Genomic DNA, 26,013 nt, shown 5'->3' with positions numbered 1-26,013 from the left:
TCTGCCTTACACTGGGTCTAAAACATTCTGAAAGCCTTGTGTAATCAGTGCTATTTATGTACTATTTCTTTATTGGTAACTCTTGTCCTTGAGGCACAAGTGGAGAGACTCATCTGGAACTCAGGCACAGCACTTGCTGTTCTGTGTGTTCGCAGCAGAGGGTGCTGGAGCAGCAGGGAAAAAAAAAAACCAAAACAGCCGAAAAAATTCTTGTGAATTGGATGTTTTACTGTATAGCACATATGCAGTCTTTACGTATTTTCATGTATCTCACACTTAATATTATTTCCAATTTTAGGGGGGTTACTTGAATCTGATCTTGTGCTTCATAAGAATATTTCGCAGTTATCCATAGTAACTTACTTTGGCTGTGTGAATTGGTTTGTCATGCATGACTGTTCACCACTGAAATTGTTGAAGCAAATTGAAGTGCACTGTTAGGTCAGATAATTGATTGCCAGCTACAGTGACTGTGATTGTGTTTTACAGAAAATACCTTTTGAATTGACGGGAAATTGATCATTATTCACTTAACCTCTTAAAAGCCCAAAGGTCTAAGAACAAAGGAACGATTTCTAGATAAAATAATTACAGAATGAGGAATTAATTCTGTTACTTTTCATTCTCTTAGGGTGATAAGTCTGTCAGAGTTATGCGCTCGCTTTTGGCAGCCCAGCAGACATTTGTAGATCGGCTGGTTCATGTAATGAAGGCAGTGCAGCGTGAAAGTGGGAATCGTAAGAAAAAGGTAACTAAAGGATTGGAAAGCCTGTCTGTGGCCTGAATTTGACAATGGGTAGGAATGTTAGCCTTTCATTGAAGTTCCTTAGCACTGAGATCTGTAACAGATGTCCATCCTTCTGTAATAATTTTGGTTAACTGTGAACAAACTTTAGAATGGTTCTCATAGTTCAAAGTTACAAAGGTTGTTCGAAGTTTGTAGATAGGAAACAGAAGAGGCTCTTATGAGCACTCATGGGGTGTTTTGGCCAAAGAAAGATGAGAGAATAATTAAATAGTTGATGATGTAACTGAACATTTTGTGGGGATGTGGGAGACTATCAGGTTATTGTCATGTGAGTGATATGCCAGGACAGATAGTGAAAATCAGTTGCCAGCAAGGTTTCCTTTGTTCCAAGAGCAACAAAACGGTTCTTCTATAAGGTATGTGTTTAACAGAATTCTGCTTTCTGTTGGGTCTTGAGGAAAAGACTTTCTATTATATGTTTCAAGAAGCATGTCCTTCTTAGCTAAAATGTTTTAAGTGCACCTGACAGGTTTGTCTGGGAAAGAAAGTGGAAATGGCAGAGGGAGTTCTCTTTGGGTGTAACCTTTTCCTTTGACACACATTGGTATTTTTAAACATGGGTTTTTCAGTGTGATGGTTTCTTTAAATGTGTAGGGTATATTTATGCAGAAAAATAAAGCACTTATTAACAAAAAGTGAGCCAACTTGCTCTGTGTGTCAGTAACAAAGGCTAAAAGAATAGGAGAATTTTTCAGTTTGTAAGATTCTTTCCTGCTTGTGCATTGGTAGTGTTCAGTTGTATATTGTCTGAAGAAATTTTTGTAAAACTAAGAAATACATGGCTTTTACTTTTAGATTGCAGTCTAGCTAGCAGCAATTAAGCACTAGAACTATTCCTAACAGTTGTGGGCCTGTTTGTGTCTGTTATATTCAGCAAGGGAAAAGGCTAGAGACTTTATTGTATTCGACCTTTAGTATGTAGGACACCAAGTGTAAAATACTCAAAAATTGATGAGTTTGTGTTTCTGAAAACTACAGATGTATGAATGTCAGACAAGTCTGGAAATCAGATCAGTGCAAGCTATTGGCCATTTGGTTCCTACTTGGTGGTAGAAGTTCCTTGGTGGAATTGAGGGATATAAAGTTTCTGAGTTGGATTTTAATCAATTTCTGAAATATAACTAATGTTTAATTTTGGTATGAAAAACAAATCATCCTGTGCTTTGTGCAGGCAGTTTAGAAGTAAGTTTTTTTGAGACTGTCATATCTGGAACTTAGAAAATTTCTTGACTATACTAACACTAAGTGGAATATCTTCTTTGTTATTCAAATGACTGCAAATAGAAAGTTTTTATTTTCCTGAATTATATTAGTGAAACCTTGATTCTTTGTAAAGATAAAGAATTGAACTAACTGAATATTTGTTTCTAATGCATCATTTGTTTATGGGCTTCATATATACCTAATATGTGTTTTATGTTTTATGGGGTTTTTTTCTTAAACAAATTTTCATTCTTTTAGAATGAGAGGCTTCAAGCATTGTTAGCTGATAATGAAAAGATGAATTTAGCAGATATGGAACTTATTCCACTTCCTCTGGAACCTCAGGTGAAAATTAAAGGAATAATCCCTGAAAAAGCCACACTCTTCAAGGTAAGTGAGAGCTTCTGAATAGCTGAAACACAAACAAGTCTTGTGAATCATAAGCTTAGAAATATCAGTTGAAAGATTTAAAGGGACAGATATAGTCAAAATGCAATTGTGGCATGCTCTTTTAAGTGGTTAAACAATTCCGTATTTTCTTTTGTTTTCAATTTAAATTTTTAAATTTTAATCAGCATTTATAAGAGTGATACAGATGATGAAGTTCAGAATTTCCCAGAATTTTGTTTGTGTGTTCAACACTTAGTAGTACCACTTAAAGATCAAAATCAAGTAAATGAAAGCAGGTGTGCTGTGTGTCATTTAGATCTGTGAGTCTATTCCATTGCTTAATAAAGCTTTAGTTCATAGAGAGTGGAAAGCACTGTGGTGGCCCTTTCATGTGGCTGCAGTCAGCTGACAGGTAAATCCTATATCCCTGTGTTTGGTAATTCCTTAAGCCAAACTGTAGCTGCTGCTTGTGACTGTAAAACAGCCAATGTACTGTTGAAAGGGCTGGGGTTATTTCGTTTATGTTACTGCTTGAAATGTAAGTTAATTTTTGCAGTGTAAGTTGTTACCTGTGCTCAGTGGTGTTGGACCATTTTATAAATTTGCATTCATCTCCTGTAGCTGACTGCAATCTAATTTTTGGATGACCAAAATTTCCTGTACAATTTGGGCCTATATCCCAGAGGCTTTTGATTGCCAGTTAAAGAATTCATGAGGCTACTATGACAGCCAGTGTTAAATCTGTCATCTCTGATAGGTCCTAGATTTATTATTAACAGTAGTTTCATCAGAGTCCTTGTTGACTGTGTTGTAATTTGTTTGCTTAAAATAAGAGATATTGTGCATGGTTTTCTACCAGTTCTAGCTTGCTTCTTTCTATATCAAGTTAGTTCCTTTGAAGCATAGGCTTCTGCAGTTGCATGCTCTTGCACCTTTGGTTGCAGGCAACGTTGAAAGATTTTGTTAGGAAAGCAAACTTTTGAAAATACTCATTTTGTGTGAGTATGATTTAAGAGTTAGGGAAAGAATGTGGAGAAACAGATTGCTGGAACAGCAGCCAAATGTTTCCTATCAGTAATAATCTCTCAAGGCATTCTTTTACATATTGGTCTTCTGTAGCTGTGCAAAAAATGTAGAACCAAAAATGTGAGGTGTAACTTGTTTCAAAATCAGAGATTTTTGGTGCCCTTGGACATCACATTAGCTTTTAATTTTGCCTTTACATGTGGAATTTAATAATTTTGTGGTATTAATTTAAAAATGTAATCTTACTGCTCAAGGTTAAACTCTGTACCTCGATTATTTTCGGTTTGCTGTGGAGGGAAGTGACTTGGTCAGTTGCAATAGATTGTAACATTCATGTAGATAATTGATCCCCTTTGACCCATTTTACGTGGAAAAATTGCAAACAATTAAATGGGCTTTCTCAAACAATACTATAAAAAGGCACTTTTGCTTTTGCTAAATAGATTAAGGAAGCAATTGATTGTTTAAGATGACTTGCCCCTAGGAGTTCTTTCTTGCTTATCCTATAATTGTGTCATTTTTTGATCTGATCTCTTTAAATTTGTTTTGATGTGACCTTTTGCATAGTGCTTCCTTGTTGATTGGAATTACATGCACACATTAAAAAATTGAATACTTCTGTCCTTTCCTCTTCTGCTGCTATGGGATGCAGGGAGGGAAAATATATCCTTGATAAAAAAGGAAGGAAAACATTAAGGTTTTTTTCTTACTAAAATACAGTTTACACTTTGGTAATTGGAAGTGGTACACTATAAACTATTGAAGCAATGCAAATACAATGCTAAGATTTTATTTCTGAGCTCCATTGTAGCAATGTGTTAATATGAGCACTGCTGTGAACCAGCTTAGTAGTATATTTCCTTTTGCAGAGTGCCTTAATGCCTGCTCAGTTATTCTTCAAGACAGAAGATGGAGGCAAATATCCTGTAATTTTTAAGCATGGTGATGATTTACGTCAAGATCAACTTATTCTTCAGATTATTTCACTCATGGATAAGGTGAAAATTATTAATCTATATCCTTGTCTTTCTGTTTCCTTGATTTTCCTCGTCAAAAGCAAGACTGTTAAACACTGTTAATACAGCTTATATTGCTGATAATTCCAGAATTCTCAGATCTCTAGGTGGCCTTTTTTTCTGTTCTGTATAGATGTGCAATTACCCTGTGTAGATTAAGGACAAAAAAAAATACAGAATTGCCAAAGAGGCTCTCACTCATTATCAGTTTCAGTGAAGAACAGTGGAGATCAATGTCTAATACACGTCCTTTTATTAATAGAATCTGCCTTTCTGTTGCATTAATCTTTGCTTTTGTATATTGTTTTTTTCCAGCTGTTAAGAAAAGAGAATCTGGATTTGAAGCTGACACCCTATAAAGTGCTGGCAACTAGTACAAAACATGGTATGAATACACTTATTTCCTAAAAATACAGTATGGAGAAGAATCTCCTTCCTGTGTTCTTAGTGTGTAAGAAAGTCTTGTTAGAGTTTAGGCCATGGAAGTAAACAATCTGGGTCACCACAGTGTTTCATAGGTGACTCAAATATCTTCATAAAAGGAGCCTGGTCTGGATTTAGGAATAGATGACAATCAGCACTTACCAGTCTTTGCTGCTGGCTTGCAGTGTGATCATGAATAAATAACCTTACACTTCTATTTAGAGATCGTTCCATGAAATGGAGGAGAAAAACAAAAAATCAAACTTGACTACTTTTTAAATATATTCTGGATAAATATTTAGAAAGCCATCAACATACTTTCTCTCATCTTGAAAACTTGTGAAGACACACCTTTTGCAAGTTAATTTGGTGTTAATGGCAAGTTGTTTTAAAAGTACTGAAAGCAGGAGATTAGAAAATGGGACCAAAAAAAAGTGGGGTTTTTTTCCTATGAGAAGCAGTTGAATGATTGTGTATTAGTTCTGTCCATTCATAAACATGTATTACAGAGTAGTTTGAAAGTTCTGTGTATTGGAGATTTTCTCTTTGGGCTGTTTTCTGTCATAGGATTCATGCAGTTTATTCCATCAGTACCAGTTGCAGAAGTTCTTGCTACTGAGGAAACTATACAGGTACGTGATGGGGGAGTTGTAAATTGTCTTCTGATCAAAGGGTGTCAGCTGAAGGCGTAGATCTTGTGCAAATTTCTTAGTCTCTCAGCTGATTTTTTGATCTGTTAGAAGACAAACATTTGGGGTTTGTTTAAAAAGATATACATAAATGACCACTTGAGTATCTCATGTTCTAAAAATAACACTATTTAAATAAATTAGAGTGGAGTTTAGTTATGATATTGAAATCCCAGCTTTGCTGTAATGACGAATGGCAGATATCTGGCACTTTTTGCTGCGTGTTTTGTTTCAGAGTGTTTGTCTTTCATTCATTTTACCTTGTCAGTCAATGCTTTGATTAGTTCTTTTCTTTTTTCAATGCAACAACTAAATAATTTATTCATATAAATTCTGTTTCCCCTCAGTAGTGGATGTATAGGTACTGTAGCTTGGTTTTGTTAGCAGATTTTCTTAATTCTCATGGATTTGAGTAGAGACACACAACTGAGTAGTGGCACACAAAACTCATACTGGTTTCAATCCCAGCACACAAGCTGGATAGCAGAACTCAGCTGGTTGAGATAAATATAGCTGGATAAAAGCATACTAAATTGCTATATGAGGTGAGCAGCTAATAGATTTATTAATGAAAATAGGGCATATTTATTTGGATTTGATTTTTCATAATGCTTTTTTTCTTTTGTGTAGATGATACTGAAGTTTGCATTTTTTTGTAGCTCAGTAACTGAGCCAAAGCAAGCTAGCTCTCAGCTCCTGTAAACTACCTGTGTTAAAAATATGAAGATCTACATTGTTTATAATTTTTCATTATCATTTGCTTAATAAATAAGCTTACCAAATACTAATCAGTGATCAGCATCAAGTTACATAAGTTTGGGGTTTTTTTAGCTTTCCGTTCCATATAGGTTGTGAAAAGATACATCTGCACAGCTAATAATTTTACAGATTATACAGTGCTTTCTTGACAATCCTTTGTAATCTTGGAAGTGTACTATCCATGGTTCATTCCATTATATGTTTTTATAAATGTGTTAAGAAATGCCTGTGAAACTGTTATTTTTCAATTCCTTACAACATCATGTGACTGGAAATAGGTGCCCTGTTGTTCCAGTTGCTATGCAGACGTAAGAAGCAATTATTCCTGTGAAGAATTTTTAATCTAAATAGACAGTGCACCAAAAGAGTAATTTTTCCTGTGCTGAAACATGATAAAATACCTGGGCATCATAGGTTAAGGAAATGAAAAGCAATTGAACACTTTCAGGTATTGTGGAATTTTAGTTTACTCTTTTTGGAAGTACTCATTTTGGATTTCACAGCAGTTTTAGTAAAGATGAGCACTCTATATAACTACTGTATTAGTTATTGAAAAGATTGAAAGCCAGTAAACCAGTGCTGCCTGGTGAAATGCAGATCTGCAGGAGAGAAAAGGTGTTTTGGTGTTTCAGTGTTACTTGCCTTCTATCAACAACCTTAAAATTGCAGTTTGTGTTTTCGATGTTCATTTACATGAGTGTCTTATTTTTCATTAGTATTTCAGTAACTTACAAGCTGTCCAGGGGACTACTACACTCTTCTTACAGTGCTTCCTTAGATTGTACTTACTGGAAGAAACTTTGCTTAGGCTTGGATATAACTGAGTTTTGTCTTACTCAAGAAGGTTAAGAGGATTGTTTGGCCCTGTCCACATTTCACAGGAAATTGAGATTTTTCCATTTGATGACTTAGGTTCATTTTCATTTTAAACTCAATAGCAGTTGGTTTTATTGAGGAACAGGGAGATATATAAGGATGCTAAACCATGTGAGTGCATGCTCCCCAAATGTAGTTAGAAAGCAGGACTGTTAATCTTGTTTTAGTTTTTGTTAATATGACCTAAACAGTTTGCCTTGGAAGTATTGTCACTCATTGTTACTGATTAGTAACATTTGAATGCATAGTCAATTTTCTGAAACATTTAATAAAGGACACTGCTTTTCAATTTCTGTATTGAGTATAAGAATATGATGATTGAGACAGGATATAAATAAAGTGATATTAAACTAGTGTTTTGGGGGTGGTTGTTAGTTTAACAGGTTGCAATAATGGCCATGTGTGGTCTTGATTTAAATTGTTTTTTTTCCTAAAGACCCAGTTTCATATTATGTGGAATAACTAAATATTTTCATGGCATTTTCTCCAGAACTTCTTCAGAAAACATGCACCTAGTGAGACTGGCCCTTATGGAATCAGTGCAGAGGTGATGGACACATATGTTAAGAGCTGTGGTGAGTTACAGTCTAACAGCTGGTAACTTCTCAGGTGAAATCTGAAGGGTATGGTGGATGAGGTTTTAAGTTATTTCAGTTAGGGTGGCTGCAAACAGGGCACTGTGCATGTACTTGCTGTCAGAAATGCAGTGAAAAGAATTTTAATAAAGCCTGGCATGTCACACACAAGACCGCTTTTGGTAGTTCTTAAAGGAGAGTATGAGTTAAATACTCTTTACTTTCCAGCAGCAATCTTTTCTCTGCCCTCTCTGTATTGTGAGTTAGTGTCTTCATAGTGCAGGGACATGTAAAGCATTTATGTAATGATAAATCATCTGTATCAAAATTCTAATTGGCTTTGAACACATTAGACATTTTGGGGTCTGTGGTTACATTTATATGAAAAGAAAAAGTGGTAGTGTAGTTCATGCTCAGTAAGCTAATGACCATGTTAAAATATCACATTTGCTGTGCATAAAATTAAAAAAAAAAAAACCAAAAAAACAAAAGGAAGAAAAGAGCATTCAGGTATGACTCCACAGTATGATTCCACAGGTATGACTCCTTTGCCCTTCTCTTTCTGATGGTGCAGTCTTTAGAACTGCTTCAAACTGTTCTGGTTAGTGGGTGAAAGCAGCAATTGAAACAGTTTGCTTTTTATCACTTCTGATCTTATGAATGCTGCTGACATGGATATCCAGGCTCATATCCATGCCTAATACTTGTTTACAGTAGCCTTAAAATAGCTTCAGTTCAAAACATGTACATTCACTTTGTTCAAAATATTTCAGCTTCTTTTGAAGTACCTTTATCCCAGTATTGAACTAATTTAGTCTTTAAGGGTTAGGCATGTAATTGTATCATAAGAAATTAAAATCCTGACAGTACTGAATAAGTTCTAGAGTTTTAGTACTTCAAACATTCTTCATAATGCTGACATTGATTATTCTTCACCAGCTCCACTCCTGCCCCAAGTCTCTGTGGTATATTTATTGTTAGTGAACTAGAGCTAAAATAATGTAATATGCTGTTGTTAATTGTGTGGAACTTGTTTCTCTCCAGGAAAGGTACTCATACTGATGTTTCCAATTTACTTTTTATAGCTGGTTATTGTGTGATTACTTACATCCTTGGAGTTGGAGATAGACATCTGGATAATCTGTTGCTAACAAAAACAGGTAATTCTTTTTAGCAGTATAATTTTATAGCAACAGTTGTATAATTTCTAATGTGTTGGTACTTCTTCATTGCATTTTTCTTGTGAATATAACCCACTGAGTATTGCAGACTAGATGATATTTTAAAATTTTAGTTATATTGTCTCATTTAAGGTAATATTTGCTCCAGTGTGTAATAAGATGATTTCTTAACTAGAGGAAATGAAGGATTTGAAAATACAACTACTTCAACTATTATAATCACTGCTGTGGGATAGAGGGAATTTTTGTTGTTTTCATTGAAAGTGTGTTCATGTGTAGCTGCATGTGCTTGACAAAGTTTTCACAAATAACATTTCTTATAGGGGAACATCTTTTTGAATTGTTGTTTGGCTTATTTTTACTTGCTTGCTTACTTTTGAACTACAGCTTCCCTAGGAGTTCTGATTGCTTGAATACCTTCATTTCATAGTGGTGGAGAATTAAGAGTTGTGGTTAAGTGTTTATTATGAAGTGAAACATTTATTGAATGAGAAACGTTTAAATAAAAAATGTTATTTGGAAAAAGAGACTCATCCACGTGGAAGGCTTGTTAGTTACAGGTAAGGCTGAAGCATATACTGCTTTTAACGATGATAGTCTGAAAGAGTAGAAAATTAACAACTGGTCTTGATTAGGGTAAAAGGTCTTGCTCTAAGCTTATGGGGGAACAACTAAAGCAAGTGTATTTTACCTTATCTGTTTGAAAATATACAAATAATTATGTAAAGATCTGTCTTGAGAGGTCTCTTGTTTAAGTATGATGGTGGGTATGAATCTTTCCATAGCAGGCTCTGCTCGCATGCCGAGTAGTAATAGTTTAGTGTTCTGATTTGGGATAAAGTGTATCTTACCTGTCTGTGTGACATAACAGCATGGTGGCTTTACTGGAAGAATTTGGGCAGTACAGCAGATGGCAGTGCACATCCATCGTACATTCCATGTCTGAAAACCCACGGTCTGTCACAAACAGCGCTTTTGTGAGCTGTGAAGAGAAATCTTTATGTTCCACATGTTCCAAGTACAACGACTTGCTATCCAGGCTTGTGTCTTGCTACTGTGAATCCCTTAGCCTTAAGTTCGAAGAAGCTAATTTCATTCTTCTCCTGAAGAATGCATGCTCCAAGTACCTTCTTCGAAATCATACGACTCTGGATGCATCCTTTCTTGATGATATTCATGTAATGAATTTAAGTTTCCCAGTAAAGAATACTGGGTACCAGCTGTGGGTTCATATATTTCTTACATATCATTACCCTTTTTTTGGCCCAGCCTTTCAGTTTGATGAATGCAGCCACATCTGTTAGACTCTATCCAATAGAATTGGTGCATCATCTTGTAACATACAAACGTCCATGCTTATAATAGATACAGTATAATTTAAATATTAAGCACTAGATACAGACGTTCATAAAAACATGTTTTCTACACATGAGAAATGTGGTTTTTTGCATGAGATGTCAGTTACCTAACAAAATAATTTCTGTTGTCTTTCATGATTCTTTTATGCCTATAATTCTAGAAATGGAGTGGCTTTTTTGTGGTAGTAGTCTTGAAAAAGACATCTGGATTTTCACATTTTTTGGTACTCTATCATTATACTTCAGGGACTACTCTGGAAGTGTGTTTGGAAGGAGATCTGGGGAACCTTCAGTCGAAACATCCTTATCTGTCAGTAATGTTAAAAGTTACAAAAAGACTTTCATCAGTTTTATAAATGTGTCTTGACTGGTAACCCAAAGGTCATTAAATACTCAGTATTCCATGACAAGGATATTTATTTTCTCTGAAAACTTTGAACTTCTTACTTCTCATGGAGACAAAATGCATTTTCAATTGGTCTGTGTTTTAAAATCTGGTTTCTAAAGCCGTAGCAGATAGTACTGTGGTTTGTGGATAACAAGACGCTTTTTCAGCTTTATGCCCAGGATTAGGCAACATCAGGGCCTCCTTTAAGGATTACAAACTGATTTATATATTGAAGTTGGCATCTGATTTAACAGCTAACATTCCTTTTGTTGCTGTGGAAGGAAGATCTGGGTGGTTGTGAAGCTGGATTGTGATATACAAGGTATATAGCATGTTCAGTTAACTTCCATGGAAATTGCACTTGGCTATTACGTTGTAATCACACCATGCCTTCCCCTGAGAACATTTTGTTCTGCATCTCTTACACTCACTGATTTGATTGTAGAGTCAGGATCTAGATACTAATAAAATAACCATATATGGATGTCTTCATATTTGCAAGGCAGTTAGTACATTCATAAGGAGACTTAGAAAGTATTTCAGCTTTCATAGACAAGTGAAGTCTCCTGTCCCTTTAGAGGTATCTTAGTAATTTCAGCTTGCTTTATAGACATGCAGAGATTTCACAAAGGTCCAGGCTATGTGTAGATATTGTAGAATATTCTAGACATTCTTGATAGCTTTCTTGATAGCATTGTGTATGTGTGCTTCTGACCAACTTACTCTCACCCTAGTGATGACCACCTTATCTTTCAGTAACCTCTGGGCACCTTGCATGAAAATGCAAGTTCCCAGTATCAGTTCCCAAAGTACAGGGGCTTTGACCTGAGCCATACGCTTGACATTGCTCTGTAGCAGGAGGGAAAATTGCTATGTGGATAAAATTATGTTATTAATATCTAAGATCAGGTCAAAGACTTGGTGCTCAGAACTTGAAAGCCACATTTGCTTTTGGCATCACGAGTAAATAGATGAAAGCACTGGGCTGTGTTCTCATTTAATGCTTAGAGGTAGAACTGTGGTCACCAACTGACAGCACATTTATTCTTCAGTCTCGGTTAGAAAGGGTGGCCAGGAAAGAGAACAAGGACCTGAATAGATTGATATATGAAATGACACCATGTGTTTGTACTTCCTGTGCTTTTTAGTCAAAAAATCTGTCCCAGAGCAGGTCTGAGATGGTAGAAATGGAAAACATGCAAGATTCAAACATTCACTCTCTATCAGTACTTAGACAACTACATTGTTAAATACGTTTATTAATGTTGCAAAATACTGTAGTATGTAAAATACAAATTTTAACTATGTTTTTAAATGTTACTGGTCTTGATGGAGGACATTCTTAGTTTTAAAAAAATAAAAACCAATGCATACTTTTGTCCTTTAGATTTCTCTCTGGAATTCCATTTTCTGTGGTGCTTATTATTAAAAAGAACATAACCTTTTAGCTTTTGATCTGTTAAAACACTTTTTTTTCTAGGTACCTTGAACAACATTTGTCATCTAGTTATAAATCTTAGACCTGTTTTTTTTTTCTTATAATATGCCTGAATAGAATGTATTTTGAGAATGGACAGCTTGGGGGAGGGAGATGAGTTATAATGCTTAAGACAAGCTGGGTTCTTACCAGTTACATGGGTGACAATGTTAAGCTTTACCTCCATCTGTTCCTGCATACTGACTTCAAAACCTGTATCCTGAATAAGTTCTTAAAAATTCACTTTTCATTACTTTCATTGTTGTGTAGTCTTAGAAAAGTCGTAAGATGCTGCTTATAAAAGTAAATTAGGCATTCCGATTTTTTCATCATGCCACTGGTCTGTTAACAAAAGAGAAATTTTGACAGTAGCATTAGAATTTGCTGGGAAAGCCAGAAAAGCACCCCATCCATCTAGTAAATTTCATCAAGAACTTTTCATCCTATTGCTTGAAATCTAAAATAGGAATTTAGTTAAAATAATAACTAAATTGTATATTTTTTTAATATGGGCCAAGTTAAAATAATAATGGTGCTTGAGGGTTACAAAGAAGTAATGAAATTTTTGTTTTGGTTTACAAATTGTGTTTTGGTATAGTGGTTTTTTTGTTCTTCCCCAGCAACGTGAACAGAGTAGTTTGAAATGATTTGCTTTTTTTACTGTTAAAAGACAATTGCCATCAGACTTACTTTATTTCAGTAATTGCATCTAATTTGCTCTGTCCTCTGCAGTTTAAGGTTTTTAGAGTTCTTTCTAGTTTTCAGTGTTTTTTCCTAGCAAAATTAAACAATCTTCTGTGCTGCTTTATAGGCACTTTCTCCTGTATTAAAATCTAGGTATTAACAGTGAAAGTAAAGGACAGATCACCCCCTCCTGCTGCAGTCAGGTGTAACTGGCTATTGCAAGGACCAGGTATGAATTTTTGTTCTCTGCAGGTCCATGCTTCACTTAATCAAAGATCCCTGAAAGAAAGTCAGATGGACTTTGAAATCCCTGACACCTTGACTGGCAGTCTTGTAGTCCATGTTTTGTGTCATATCCTTGAAGTCTCCAGTGGCCTTTCCTCTTTATTCCATATGTTAGAAAACGAGGTGTTGAGTGGAAAACGGTAGTCAAAGTCATAGAATAAAATAATTAAAAAAAACAAAAGCTCAAAAGTACCCAATAGTATCAACTCTTAGATTCTAAATTAAATAATTTTATATATGCATACTGCTTACTCCTGGAAGCTTCTCATCTTCTTCCAGTCAGTAAATACCTTGTGTCTTTCTTTTTCTACAGTAAAATAAATGAGAAGGGCCGGGTGATTTCTAGTGCATTAGTTTTAAAGATGAGATCTGTTTCACATATTGTCTTAAGTAACTCCAGGTTGTAGTTTAAATCATGACTGAAACAAACGAAAAAATCCTTCACCTTTATGATTTAGCACTCATTTGGAAACAGTAGTAAACCAAAGTAGGGGTCCAATTTTGTCTGTAATTTATCAGTATAACTAAAGAGTAGGAGCCCTTTAAATTAAGACACAATAAATCAAAAGAAGTTGGATCATTGTAAAACATGATGGTCTAAGAAATAGAAGGGTATGTGTTATGACGCTCACACTGTATATTGAATGAAGGATGTGTAATTGTTTGTAAAACCATGTTTTACAAGCAATTACATACTTCAGAAAAAGTGGTGTTACACAGAGAATAACATGCTATAGAATATGCATAACAAAGCATAATGTACTTTAGAAAAAGTAGTGTTGCACAAAGTTCACATGAAGGCTGGATTACTGGGAGGATAGGTAGCTACTGTGTATAAATACTGTGATTTGAGTATAAGCTGTTACAGGGATGTGGCTGATAGAAGTTGTAGAGAGACCATCCCTGGGGATACTCAGAAGCTGTCTGGATATGGCCCTGGCTAAGGCACCAGGCTCTGGGTGTCTCTGCTCAACCAAGGTGTTGGACCAGATGTCCTCCAGAGGTCCCCTTATTCTTGCAATTGTTGTTGTGCTGAGTGAAAATTGTCACATTCATTAATGTAATGAAAGTGGAATTGTCAGTGTAACGCCCTGGTACAAATGGCACTTGGGATGATCACGTGAGAGACTTGCAACCTTTTTATCTTGGTCTTAAAGATTTGAAATAATTGATTTTATTAACTTGATAAATTTATTATATATTAACATAAATAAGAATATAAATATCACCTATTTTCAGTATTAAATACATGGCAAATTTAATTTGTCCAAAGCAGGCTTGTTCTTCACTTACTCAGTTGTTAAGTCCTGGAGAATAACACGAGTCAGCTTACACTGTAGAAATCTCTAGACCTTCAGTGCTCCCTCAGGCTGCTCCTAATGTAGCAGCTTTGTGCCAGCAGCAGGGAGAGCTTTTTGTCCATGTTCTGAAGCATGGTGTGCTTATTTAATTCATCTTGCAGGAGCTGAATTAAAATTAATCAAGTCTGTATTTAGTAGACAGGTTTGAAAGGTTTTAAATATACTTATTTAAATATGAGCTTATACATACATTTTAAGTCAGCTTAAAAAACAACTGAATTTTGAAGTACAGCTAGGAAACGTATAATGTTAATGTAGGATGGCCTCATCTCACTTTTTAAGTGTCTATCACTCAATTATTGAAATATTTTTGAATGTTTTAGATGTCTTTGTTACCAGTGTAAATTATTAATTATCATCTCTTATTCCTTATTTCCAGAGCAAACTGAAAAAAATATTTTCTGCTACAAGGGTTACTGTTTTATTCAAAATGTTGTCTCTTGACTCTTCAAGGTGACAGGTTTGAATAACTGAATAGAAAGCAAGTCCCCAAAACTTTTCAGTTAAACATTTTTTCTAGCTTAATGATGAAAGCTTCTGTATGTGGTTGCTTCAAAAATTTGGTGTACAAAAATGCGCTCTAAAAGAATCTCCTTTACCAACCCAGAAAGAATATATTGAAGGAATGGGTTTTTTTATAGCACAATTAGTTATGCAAAATGTAATGGTTGTGGCATTTATCAGTCAGCAAATACTTTACCTCTTGTTGAGTATACTTGTGATCTCTCTTTGAAATTGGGCTGTCATGGAATTTGTTTCTTGAATTGAAGAAGAATGCTTATGACAGATCTTAAAAAGCCTTTTCTATTGATACTACATTATTATTCAGTGAAATAGTCAAAGACAGGTGATTAACTGAAAAATATGACTGCTCCATTTTTTTTTTCCAAGAGTGGTGAGAACCTAATCTTATGAAATCTTAAAATGAATACACAAGCTGCAGGTTAAAATACCCCAAAGCAAATACACCCCTGTCTGTAATGCTGCTCAGTTTCATAATTCTGAAACAAGTCTCTATCTTCTGTGCTGTGTTTGTCTAGATAAAAATCATGCTAATAATTTTCTGCCTTCTTGTTTTAAAGATCTTCTATCTCGTATCTGCATGCATATCTGCAGTCTCACCATCTTTTTGTAATATGGCTGTAGTATGGCTCAAGTTGATGCTTAAATTACGCATTCCAAACTGAAAATACATTTGCTGAACACATTAAGAGACATTTTTCTGCTTAACATGGGACAGTATTTAACTGAGTCAAGATTATTCCTAAAACAATGGCTGCCTAAGAATTATGAATTGTTTTACTTTTATTTCTATTAACACAATTTTTGTGTATTTATGAAACATTTATTCTTCAGTTAATCTATATTTTTAGGTTTTTTGAAGTTGCTGGTAAACTGAAGTTTACCAAGGGAAGTTCAGTTGTTCATTTTGCCACCAATAACATCTCTCATGTAGTTCAGTAATATTGGAAGGGAGCACTCTGCATTGTCCCCAGTTAATGTGTGAGCATTATGGTGAGCAGCATGGCAGACTGTTGATAGGAAGGTCAGTTCCCCTATGCATTTGAAGAGAGGAGGCATATACAAGTTTTTGTTACTGCTGCAGAAGTGTTCTAAATGCAATCACTTGAACTGAGAATGGAAACACAGTGATCAAGTGAGGCAATTCATTTTAGTACTGAAAAAGGGTATGAAAGACTTTTTGGTGGATTTGAAATCCAGTTTCAAATTTGAAGTTGTAGTGATGTTTCTTCAGTGTATTTCAAAACCATTGGTAATTTTTGACCCTACTAGAACAACTCAGAAGACTTTTGAAACAGCATTGAACTCATCTTTGGTGTTCAGTGGTTTTGAAAGGTTGTTTATAGGATTATGAGTCTTACCTTCTCTTTGTTATATTAGTTGTATGTTAAATTTACCATATTTCATGCCACAGCAACCAAATGCAAAATACACATTGCACTGCTTTAAGTATTAATATTTAAATTTGCTAACAAATTATAAGGAAGGTGTTAAGAATTAGTAGTATCTATTATATAAACTGTGCATTTAATATCTATTGACCAGTTTCAGTACTGGTACAGTCTTTGTGAGTATACTTCATATGTTTAAAAATCAAAAAAGCTTGAATTTTAAATCAGTTAACTTGAAGTTTAAATCAGTTAATTTCCAGTTAACACTGAAGAGAAAAAATATACTGTTATAAACCGTACAGAAAGCTTTCTGGGAGCTGCTTGCTATCTTCTTAATAATTATATTTTTTTAAGATTTGCACCAAGAATTTTTATTATGCACAGTGTTTGCCTTTCCTTCTTCAGGTAAACTGTTCCACATTGACTTTGGTTATATTTTGGGCCGGGACCCCAAGCCCCTTCCTCCCCCGATGAAGCTGAACAAAGAGATGGTGGAAGGCATGGGAGGCACCCAGAGTGAGCAGTACCAGGAGTTCCGTAAGCAGTGCTACACAGCCTTTCTCCACCTCCGCAGGTAACAGCCCTGGGTTTATGCCAGAACTCATGAGAGCCACTCTAAAGCAGGAGAGCCAGTAAATGAATTGCTGAAATGTTTCTGTTGAAAATTCAGAGCTTGTTGAAACGAGAACACAAGAATTTGTATGAAACAAAGGAATGAAAACATCACAGTGTTGGTGTAATGTGGAGGTTGAATGTAATTGTACAAGTTAAAGCCCTCAGTTTTGCTTGTTTAATAACTTAAATAGCTTCATTTCATAACTCAAGTGGGATATTAAATTATATTTCTTTTTGGATATGTTTATGCCCTTTAGCTTCTTTTCCTCTGATTATTGATGATCAAGGAACTGTCATTTTAATTTAAGTCATTACTCATTTGCTGCTTGATTCTCCTCCAGTTTAAATTAGTGATGATCAAATTCTTTGGCTTGAAGATGACACACACATATGCTTAGTTCAGTTCAGCTCCTGTGGGACAAAAATTAGCAACTTGTAGTGACAATCAAGCATGTTAGAAATTTCTTTAAATACCCAGGATTGTGGCAGCTAAAATCTCTTTAGACTCTGGTGTCTATGAACCAACAGATCTTTCTTTTACATTTAGAATCAGCTTCATTTTTTTGCAGTGACTGTATTACTTACCCATTAACTTTCTGAGCCAAGTAGTTAATTTTTTGTTTGAACAGAGGACAGGTAAGCTCTCCTGGTCTCTCCAGGGATTTGATTTAGCATGTCTTCAATGAAAAGGGAAGATTTTTATTTTAATATCAAAGATTACCTAATGGAAACTTTCAAGTATTTGTAAGAAATTGGTAATATGGTAAGCATATGTGAAAAGTACCTGGAATATGGAAAGCAGCCAGTGTTACACAAAAAAATGCTGCATGTAGTTCTTCAGTTGATAAAAGGAGGAAGACTAAGAAGTTGGTCTAGGAACTGAAGTTATTAATGGGTTAAAAAGCCATCCAGCAATTTGAAAAAATAGTGACATGCTGTCAGCAAGCAATATTTGTGGCTTCAGAGAAAAGTCCAACTTCTGAACTTTGCTTAAAGTTTGTTTTATAATGCTGTATTTATTTGTCATATACTTGAGTTGTTTTTGTTTAAACCTAGCTCTTTTAGTGGAAAGGTCTGTTGTGTCAATGAAGAATTATTAATTGACTCAATTTATGTAATGATTTGCTACAAGGATCATCATTAAATGTGTAGTATAATGGTAATTTGGGTATACAACTAAACTGTAAATCATGATGGTTTTATTTTTAATGTCTGGAATTGTAGTTGTAATTGTAGTATCGCCAATATTTGCTCACTTTATTGGAAAATATTTTTACATTGTTCTAGATAAATACCCTTAAGGCTTTCAACAACAATACTGTATGATAATATTAAAATTACTGTAACTATTACTTTAAGCAGCTAGAACTAAAAATAATTAAGATTACTTGTTAAAAAAGAAAAATTGGTTGTGGAACACTTTAGTTCTAACAGTTCTGCATATTGACAGAAACCCACTCACAGACACATTTTCTGGCCAAGTAATGTGAAATCATAACCTCTGATAGCTAAGACAAAATGTAAACTCTGTCGTCTCCATTAGATTGTGCTTTATTTTAGTTCTTTATTTCCCTGAGATTCTCTGCACATTTCAAGTACTGTATCTTGATGTATCAGGATTCCTGGTGGAATGGATGTTGCTTAGTGAAAAAAAAAAGGAATTTTAAAGTTACAAGTGAAAGAATAGTTTTGTCCATTGTTTCTGGTTGTAAGCAGTTTGGCATATGATCCTTATTGTACGTTCTTTAGTTAGTTTGGGGGATTTTCTTAGGGAGTAGGAATAAGGAGATGCTTTCTACTTTCTTAGTAATAGTGTAATCAGTCAAGTGTCTTTGTCAGCAGTGCTGTAGTGAAGGAGCAGCTGCTGTGTTGTGAATGTGTTGCAGGGCAAATTGTGGCTGTCAGCAGGACTTGGGCTGTAGCAGCCTCTTATGCTTTCGTTATACATCTTGAGCCTGTTTAAAGATGTTTAAATCCTGCTACTTGTCAGCATTTCCTTTCCATCAAGAATTTCCTGCTTACACATCTTCAGCAGGTTCCATAGTATCACAAAATGGTTCTTTAGTCCCACCACCTTTCTCATGGAGGGTCATCCCAGAGAACATGGCACAGAGTTATGTTCTGAATGTTCTGGAATATCTCCACTGTGGGAGACTCTGCACTCTCTCTGGGCAATTTGTGACAGCAAAGTATCAGTCAGAGCATTTCGGATTTTTTTTTCCAGAGTAAAAATTGCTCTACATTGTTTTGTTCCTTCCAAGTAAGGGTTTCCCCTGCGTTAGTCCTGTGAGAAGCTTGCTGTTCAGTTTGAGTTACTGGGCACAGGTAAGGGCAGAGAAGTAGGAGGTAAGTTGGAGTAGGGACAGAAGCTGTAGTATGGGGTGAGATTTCTTTCTCTGTGTGGGTGGGGTTGTCTAGTTGGCTGGAGTAGTTTTTCCCCAGTCTGTTCTCAGTTTAGTGACTGAGGCTGCAGTCCAGATCTGAATGGAAACACTGCAATAAGTGGAAAGCTGTGATGGCCCTTGGGAAGTGCTGCTCCTTTGGAAATATTGTAGTGCAATCTCTGGATATTGTTCTAAAAGCTGGGATTAGATGGTGAAGAGAGAAGAACAGAAGTGAACCTGAGTAGGATCAAGTCCATATTCACTGAGTTTGGACTGCAAGGAAATGCTTTGGGAAGAATAAATGCCATAATTTATTATAGCTTACTGTGACTTGACAATGATTAGGGAGTATTCATGCTCTTGAGAAGACAGTGTTGTCATGGGGAGTCCCATGTTCCACTGAAAGAAAGGTAGTATCCTTAAGGCATTTTAAACTTAGGAATTTTGACTTAAACCCTGTCAGCAGGTCCCTAGTTTGGGACTGCAGGTAACTATATACCTTCCTGTAGTTGTCTTTATAGTGGATGTCTGTAGCTTCATACTTGGTAGAGTATAGCAAAGCCAACACTCTTGATTGGTTTAGGACATCTATATGCAAAGGATATGGTAAATAGTTAAAAAAAATAAATAAAGGAATGCTTAGGATCAAGCAGATGTTTGAGATATTAACTACTTTAAAACAGAAGTTGCTGTTCTCAGAAAACACAGTAATGAGAATTTGACATTTTGTCTGATGTGGGTTCATTTCTTGATATATGAGACCTGTGTAGAATTTTCATGTTACATTTCTTTAACAGTACTTCGTGTTTAAATCAGAAGTTAATCAACCTACAGTACAGCTGAATCCTCATTGATTTTGTTAGTTAATTTGTACTGAGTTTGAAGAAAGCAAAGAGTAATGTGAGAAGGATTTAGGTTTTAGTTTAGGTACTTTCTTAAACCTCCTTGAAACTAGGAAAACCTGGCTCAGATTTTGTTCTGGCTGTGGATGGGTGTCAGCCATTCCAGACGCCTTTGTAATGTAGATGTCAAAGATGAGTGATATACCTTGCTTGATAATAGTGTTTGGTTTTTAACAAGTCAGGCTCCTAACTCAGGTGATTCAGCAAAATCTCTCCTCTCAGATGAGTTTGGGCTGTCAATTCCTCAGCTGTAAACCTCATGGCATGTTTGCCAAAGATGTTGCCTGTGAGAAGGATTGCAGTTAATTGCTGAGTTTTCGAAATGTTGGGGTGAGGGGAAGAGGACAGATCTGCAGATAGTACAGTGAAAAATTCTTCCTTAATTTTTAGGGTTATTTCCACTCCATACTTCCTCCCCAGATTACCTTTTCTTGATTCCACACACCCCACCCCCCCATATAAGTATCTTCAGGTGCTCTCCTTCCTCAAGAATCAGAATTTCTTTGTAGTTCATTGTATGGAACAGAACTGTCTCTTAACTGGCATCTCACAATGATCCCTAGACCTTTAAAATCTTTTTTTACAAGACTCCATCACATAAATAGCTCCAATAACCTGTAGTGCTTATAAGCTGTTATCCTCTATGCAGTTGGAAGAGCAAAAGGGACTCTGAGACTTTGGATTCTGTGTCAGTTTGAAGGGAAAACTGCTGACAGAAGGTACCCGTAATCTAGGAGGAGACTTCATAGCATGTACCTGTAACATTTAAGCATGTTTAAAGGGAAATTTTGCTAGTTTCAGGCAAGTAGAAGAAAAATTGATTAAAATCTGTGGTGTCTGTTCCTAGCAGCAGAGCTACCTGACTGCCATATTTCTTAGCCAGACCTGAAACAAAATGATAGCTAACTTTCCTTCTTTTTTTTTTTAATTTTTAAAAGTAATTTTCCTGACTCCAGCTCCCTGCCCTTGGGGAAGTGAAGTAAAACTTCTGAAAGAAATAAGGCACTGAGGATTTCTAGTCAAACAGTTGATTTTAATGCTTTTCTTATAATGTCTTAAAACTTATATTGGAATGTGTTAGGTAGTGTTAGTTCCAGATAATAATAAGGCGTCAGGAGGTTTTGTTGGAACTAAGTTTTTCTAGAGATGTCTTTTTTGAGCAGTATTTACTTTGTAAAATACAGCTATGAAGCACATGTTTTGTTTAGCTGAAATACTTTGCGCTCCTTGCAATTGTCAGCTAAAATATATTCAGCAGCTTCCTAATAAACAAGTTTTGCTGATAAGAATTTGTTTTCTCTCAACTGTGAAGCTCCTGGTTCTCTTAGCAAAGCAATATTTCAAATGGTGAAGTCAGTAACATATTTTGTATCTTAAAGGGAACTAAATCTTTTTGCAGAGAAAGGGGAGTTCCAGTTTGTGTTGAACAGCTTGAAAGTTATCCTCTGAAAAAGAAACTGACAGCTAATTTTCTGGAAGGGCAAAATGGTGTTTTTTAAAAAAATAGTCAGAAGTGTTTCCAACACCATTTTAAAGCTGAAAACTGTTCTTTGATTTGTCTTTTAATGGTTATAGATGACTTTTGTACTTCCTAAGTGTACTGTGCTGCTGCTGTTACTGGAGCTTAACTGAGGAACTGAAGACTTGGATCTGGTTAAATATTTAACTCATTATGTCAAAAGCCCTTGCAGTGATTGGAAAAATAATTTTTTGTACTTATGAAGACTTCATCTGTTTGAATATAGATCATGCTGCTGTATCACTTTGTAATAAAAAATAACCTTTGTATCAAAATAACCTTTATATCAGTATTCTAGCATATGTTTGTCCTAATAGAGGTAGAAAATGGCATTATAACTTAAAATACATGAAATCATAGGTTATATTTCATGTCTCTGAGTAAATGTACTGACGATTTTAGAAAACTGTAACAAAATCAGAGCACTTTATTCAATTTTGGCAGTTTAAGAGATTTTGAAGGTTAAACTTTGATAGTGTATGTCAGTATCTTGTGTTCTTTAACATAAATACTTTCAATTTGTATTAAAAATGAATCTCTGAAGCATTAACAGTTCTTTGTTACGTGATGATGAGTTCTTAAATTGTTCACAAAATGTCTTTTATGCAGTTTACAACATGTTTTACCTAATTTGCTCTTCTGCTTAGGTATTCCAATTTGATATTGAATTTATTTTCCCTCATGGTGGATGCCAACATTCCAGATATTGCTCTCGAACCTGACAAGACTGTAAAAAAGGTAATTGTGAAGCTTTCATTGTCTTTCAGTGACCTAGGGCATCTCATTACAAAATTTTCAGTCATTTGTGATGATGACTTATTTGTATCTCACCTGAAAATACTTGCTCTTCTTTTATAAGCTTTGAGCAATTTCTTTCTTCATTGAAGTTAAAGATAAGAGAGTGTACTTGGAGAGCACTTAGCACATGTGCCTATGAATACAGAATACCTTTACATCACCCATGTAATATGCTGCACACTCTGCTCTAGCACTCTGTTCCAATGGGTACTTTAGCTAAAAACAGTGTTTCCACCTTATCAAACTTAGAAGTGAAGCAGTCAACATCGACTGTATCATGAAAGATTGTCCCATCTAGTCTAGAAACCTTTAAGACATGGATGGTTTTATAAAAGCAGTCTTCTTCTAGTCATAAAACCAGTGTACTGAAGATCTATAACCAGCAGGCTGGTATATCTTCATGAACAAGAAATTTTTGTTTATTGGGACGGCAGACTTGTGTCCCGTAATTCTAACTTTGTCCTTTATACCAGCTCAAGTCATTCTTCTCCATTTGGTGTTGGAGCAATAGTTGACATGAAAAATACAGGATACATCTCCATCTAGATTTCATTACACTTACATTAAAAGAAATGTTGGGGTTTTTATAATCTAATTTATGGTGAAGGGCTATCTGTTTTAATTCTCCAAAAGACTTTGTGGAGCCTGTGTGTCCAATGGAAATTAGTCCACTGTAATTTTTATTCAAGCTGTGGATTGTCTCTCAGATAGGCTGTCCTTCACTGTTTTCAAGAAGCTATGATAGCAGAGATTCAGAATCTTCAAATAAATATTTCATGTAGTAATACAATTTCCTTAAAGAAAACAAAATTGTGACTTGCACAGATTTTTCCTTTTCTCTTCAAGGATCCAGGCATTTCTATTTAGAGTTTCTTGGTATCAAATCAATACAAAGAGTTCTTTCAGCTGTTCAAGTTTCATATCCAGGAAACTAAGCTAATCACAAGTGCTGTGTTTTGTGATAAAGATGACAATCTTCCCTCCACTCAGCTGTTTTCCTGAGAAAATGACAGCAAATTATTTCTTCTTATCAATACTTGAACCTCATCTTTGTCCCTAAATGCCCTACAGATTGAGTAGATTATTTAGAACATGAGAGATAAACACCTAAAGTAGGCAACTGCAATGTTATTGAACCATTCCAAGTTCTGAAAATAACTACACTTTTGTAGAGACATCTTCTTTTCAAGGAAGAGACCTTCCCAACAGTATGCAATGTGGGAACCCACAAAATCAGAAGGTTTTGGGAAAGCTGCAAAAGGCAGGCCTCAGAAACAGCAGAACTGTGATTAGAGCTAAGCAGTAGCCATGAGATTGGTCAGCAGAAAAATTATTTAAAAAGTAGAAAAGCAAGGACAAATAGAACAATGGTCTGTGTATTAACGCTTGTCTAGGATAACTCCCTAAGCTGTAGAAAAGTTTATCTAGCATGATATTAGGAAGTTTGAAGCTTAATAATGGAGCTCTGTGCATTGTGTTTTAAGGCTTACAAGCAGGTGTTGTATTTGAAATAAGCAAGCATTGTTTTAACCAAAGGTGCGTGTGCTTATAGCAGTTGGATGGAACTACTGTCAGTGTGCTTCTGCTTTGTGTGATTGGTCAAAAAACTTACAAAGTTATAACATTAAGTTCTTTGTCTGCTGCCTGGGATGTGAGCTGCTGGCATCTTCCCAATGTCATAACCATGTAATGAGTCTGATGCTGAAAAATAAAACAGTTCAAGGCACGTCCACAGCAATCATGTCCCATTTGTGATTTGTACGTAGCCCCTCGGCTGGCGATATGCAAGTCCTGTCTTAAGAATTTCATCTTTATAAAGAAGGCACATTTGGCTCTGCCTACCCATTGGAAACATGAGTGATACAATAAGGACGGGGAACATCTTTTAGATTGCAAAGTCTACTAAAAAATGTACTATAGATCTAGTAAAATTTGAAGTATGCATCAGAAAGTAGAATAGGGCTATTTTGGGGTAAGTTTCTGCTTGACTGAAACTGTCATCGGGAGCTCAAACCAGTGGCTTCATTCAGCTTCAGAAGTGCTGGCTCTTTAATGTTTGCACCTCTAAGTTTGAGACTCATTTTAATCTTACTCGTTACTGGTCTAGGGTTCCCTGTCATTTGATCACCGAATCACAGAAGGGCTTGGGCTGTAAGAGATTTTAAAGATGATCTCATTCCATCCCCCTGCCATGGGCCACTTCCACTAGGACACTGCTTGTGTGACAGTGTTGTTCATCCTTGCCTTGAATCAGTTCTTGTGAGCTCTGATATTTTTTACTAAGAGTCTTCTTATACTTGGTGCTAATCATCATGCAATATCCTTGTTTCTTAATAGCATCTTAGTGTTGCATTTTTGGTGGAAAACTGTCTAGAAATGCTGTCCAAGGGTATATGCTTTCAGTAATTAATGATAATATAATGTTGGGTTCTGTGAAATACTTGTAAAGAATGATTTTAATCTAGCAATAGTTGAGTATTTCAGAGTCTTCTAAAACTCTTTTACTCACTGTGAATTTCCAATAAAATATAATTTTATTTACTTATCAAATCAAGGTACAGAATTGAAAGCCAGAAAGTCTTTTCTACAGCTGAGAAGTATGTTGCAGTTCAGTTACGTATAGTAATTAAAAATCAAGATTATGTAAAGCATAACAGTATTGCATATATCTGGAGATCATACAAGGCAGCAAAATCTAAAAGGAAATGCAGAATCACAGAGTATTCTGGGTTGAAAAGGACCCACAGGGATTATCAAGTCCAGATGTTAAGTGAATGGTCCATGTGGGATCAACCCCACAACTGTGGCATTATCAGCGCACACTCTGACCACCTAAGCTCTGAATTAGATCCATGTGGTTACTTCTAAATTCCATTACAAAGTAGAAATAACAGTGCTTTCATTTCATGAAAAGAACACGAGCTTAATTGTTACGTGACAGATCACTGTTAGATTAAATGCAGCAATCAGTTATTAGGGTCCTAAGCTCTGACAGCGGTGCAGCTCGGTGAACTGTGACTTTTACCCTTATGGGAGATTGCAGGCTGTCCATTGACAGAGGCTTTAAAATGTGAAAGCAGATAGAACTGAAGCAGTAAAGCAGATGTTTCTGATAAGGAATGCAAATCACTTTGAGAAGGAAAGATTCTACTTCCCTGGGTTCTTTGAAGTTATTTTACAGTGTGCTTCTTCCTTTAAAAAAAAAACAAAACAAAAAAAAGCCACACAGTAAGTTATTGTCAGGAGGATAGCCAAAGTGTTCAGCTCTCTCAAGTTTTGTTATCTTATATAAACTTTTGGGGTTTTCTGACAGCTCAGCTGTTTCTGAATCCTGTTGACAGTTTGGTCTTTTTGGTTCAAAGTTATGCTTTAAATACACTCCT

General features: G+C 35.5%; 1 protein-coding gene across 2 annotated transcripts in view; it reads left to right on the top strand.

Annotated features, from left to right (window-relative positions):
• PIK3C3 (phosphatidylinositol 3-kinase catalytic subunit type 3) overlaps window positions 1-26,013 on the top strand; it is a 70,237-nt gene that overhangs the window by 28,038 nt on the left and 16,186 nt on the right. For both annotated transcript variants that reach the window (XM_084225968.1, XM_084225967.1), the window contains 9 exons: window positions 632-748; window positions 2,270-2,401; window positions 4,297-4,425; window positions 4,759-4,828; window positions 5,434-5,498; window positions 7,681-7,765; window positions 8,851-8,925; window positions 16,818-16,986; window positions 22,480-22,570. In XM_084225968.1, coding sequence (XP_084082094.1) covers window positions 632-748; window positions 2,270-2,401; window positions 4,297-4,425; window positions 4,759-4,828; window positions 5,434-5,498; window positions 7,681-7,765; window positions 8,851-8,925; window positions 16,818-16,986; window positions 22,480-22,570 — 933 coding nt within the window. The remainder of the gene's footprint in view (window positions 1-631; window positions 749-2,269; window positions 2,402-4,296; window positions 4,426-4,758; window positions 4,829-5,433; window positions 5,499-7,680; window positions 7,766-8,850; window positions 8,926-16,817; window positions 16,987-22,479; window positions 22,571-26,013) is intronic.

The sequence above is a fragment of the Fringilla coelebs genome (assembly GCF_963513975.1).
Source record: "Fringilla coelebs genome assembly, chromosome: Z".
Taxonomy (NCBI): domain Eukaryota; kingdom Metazoa; phylum Chordata; class Aves; order Passeriformes; family Fringillidae; genus Fringilla; species Fringilla coelebs.
Note: the sequence above shows the minus strand (reverse complement) of the source record. Positions and strands in the feature narration are given on the sequence as shown.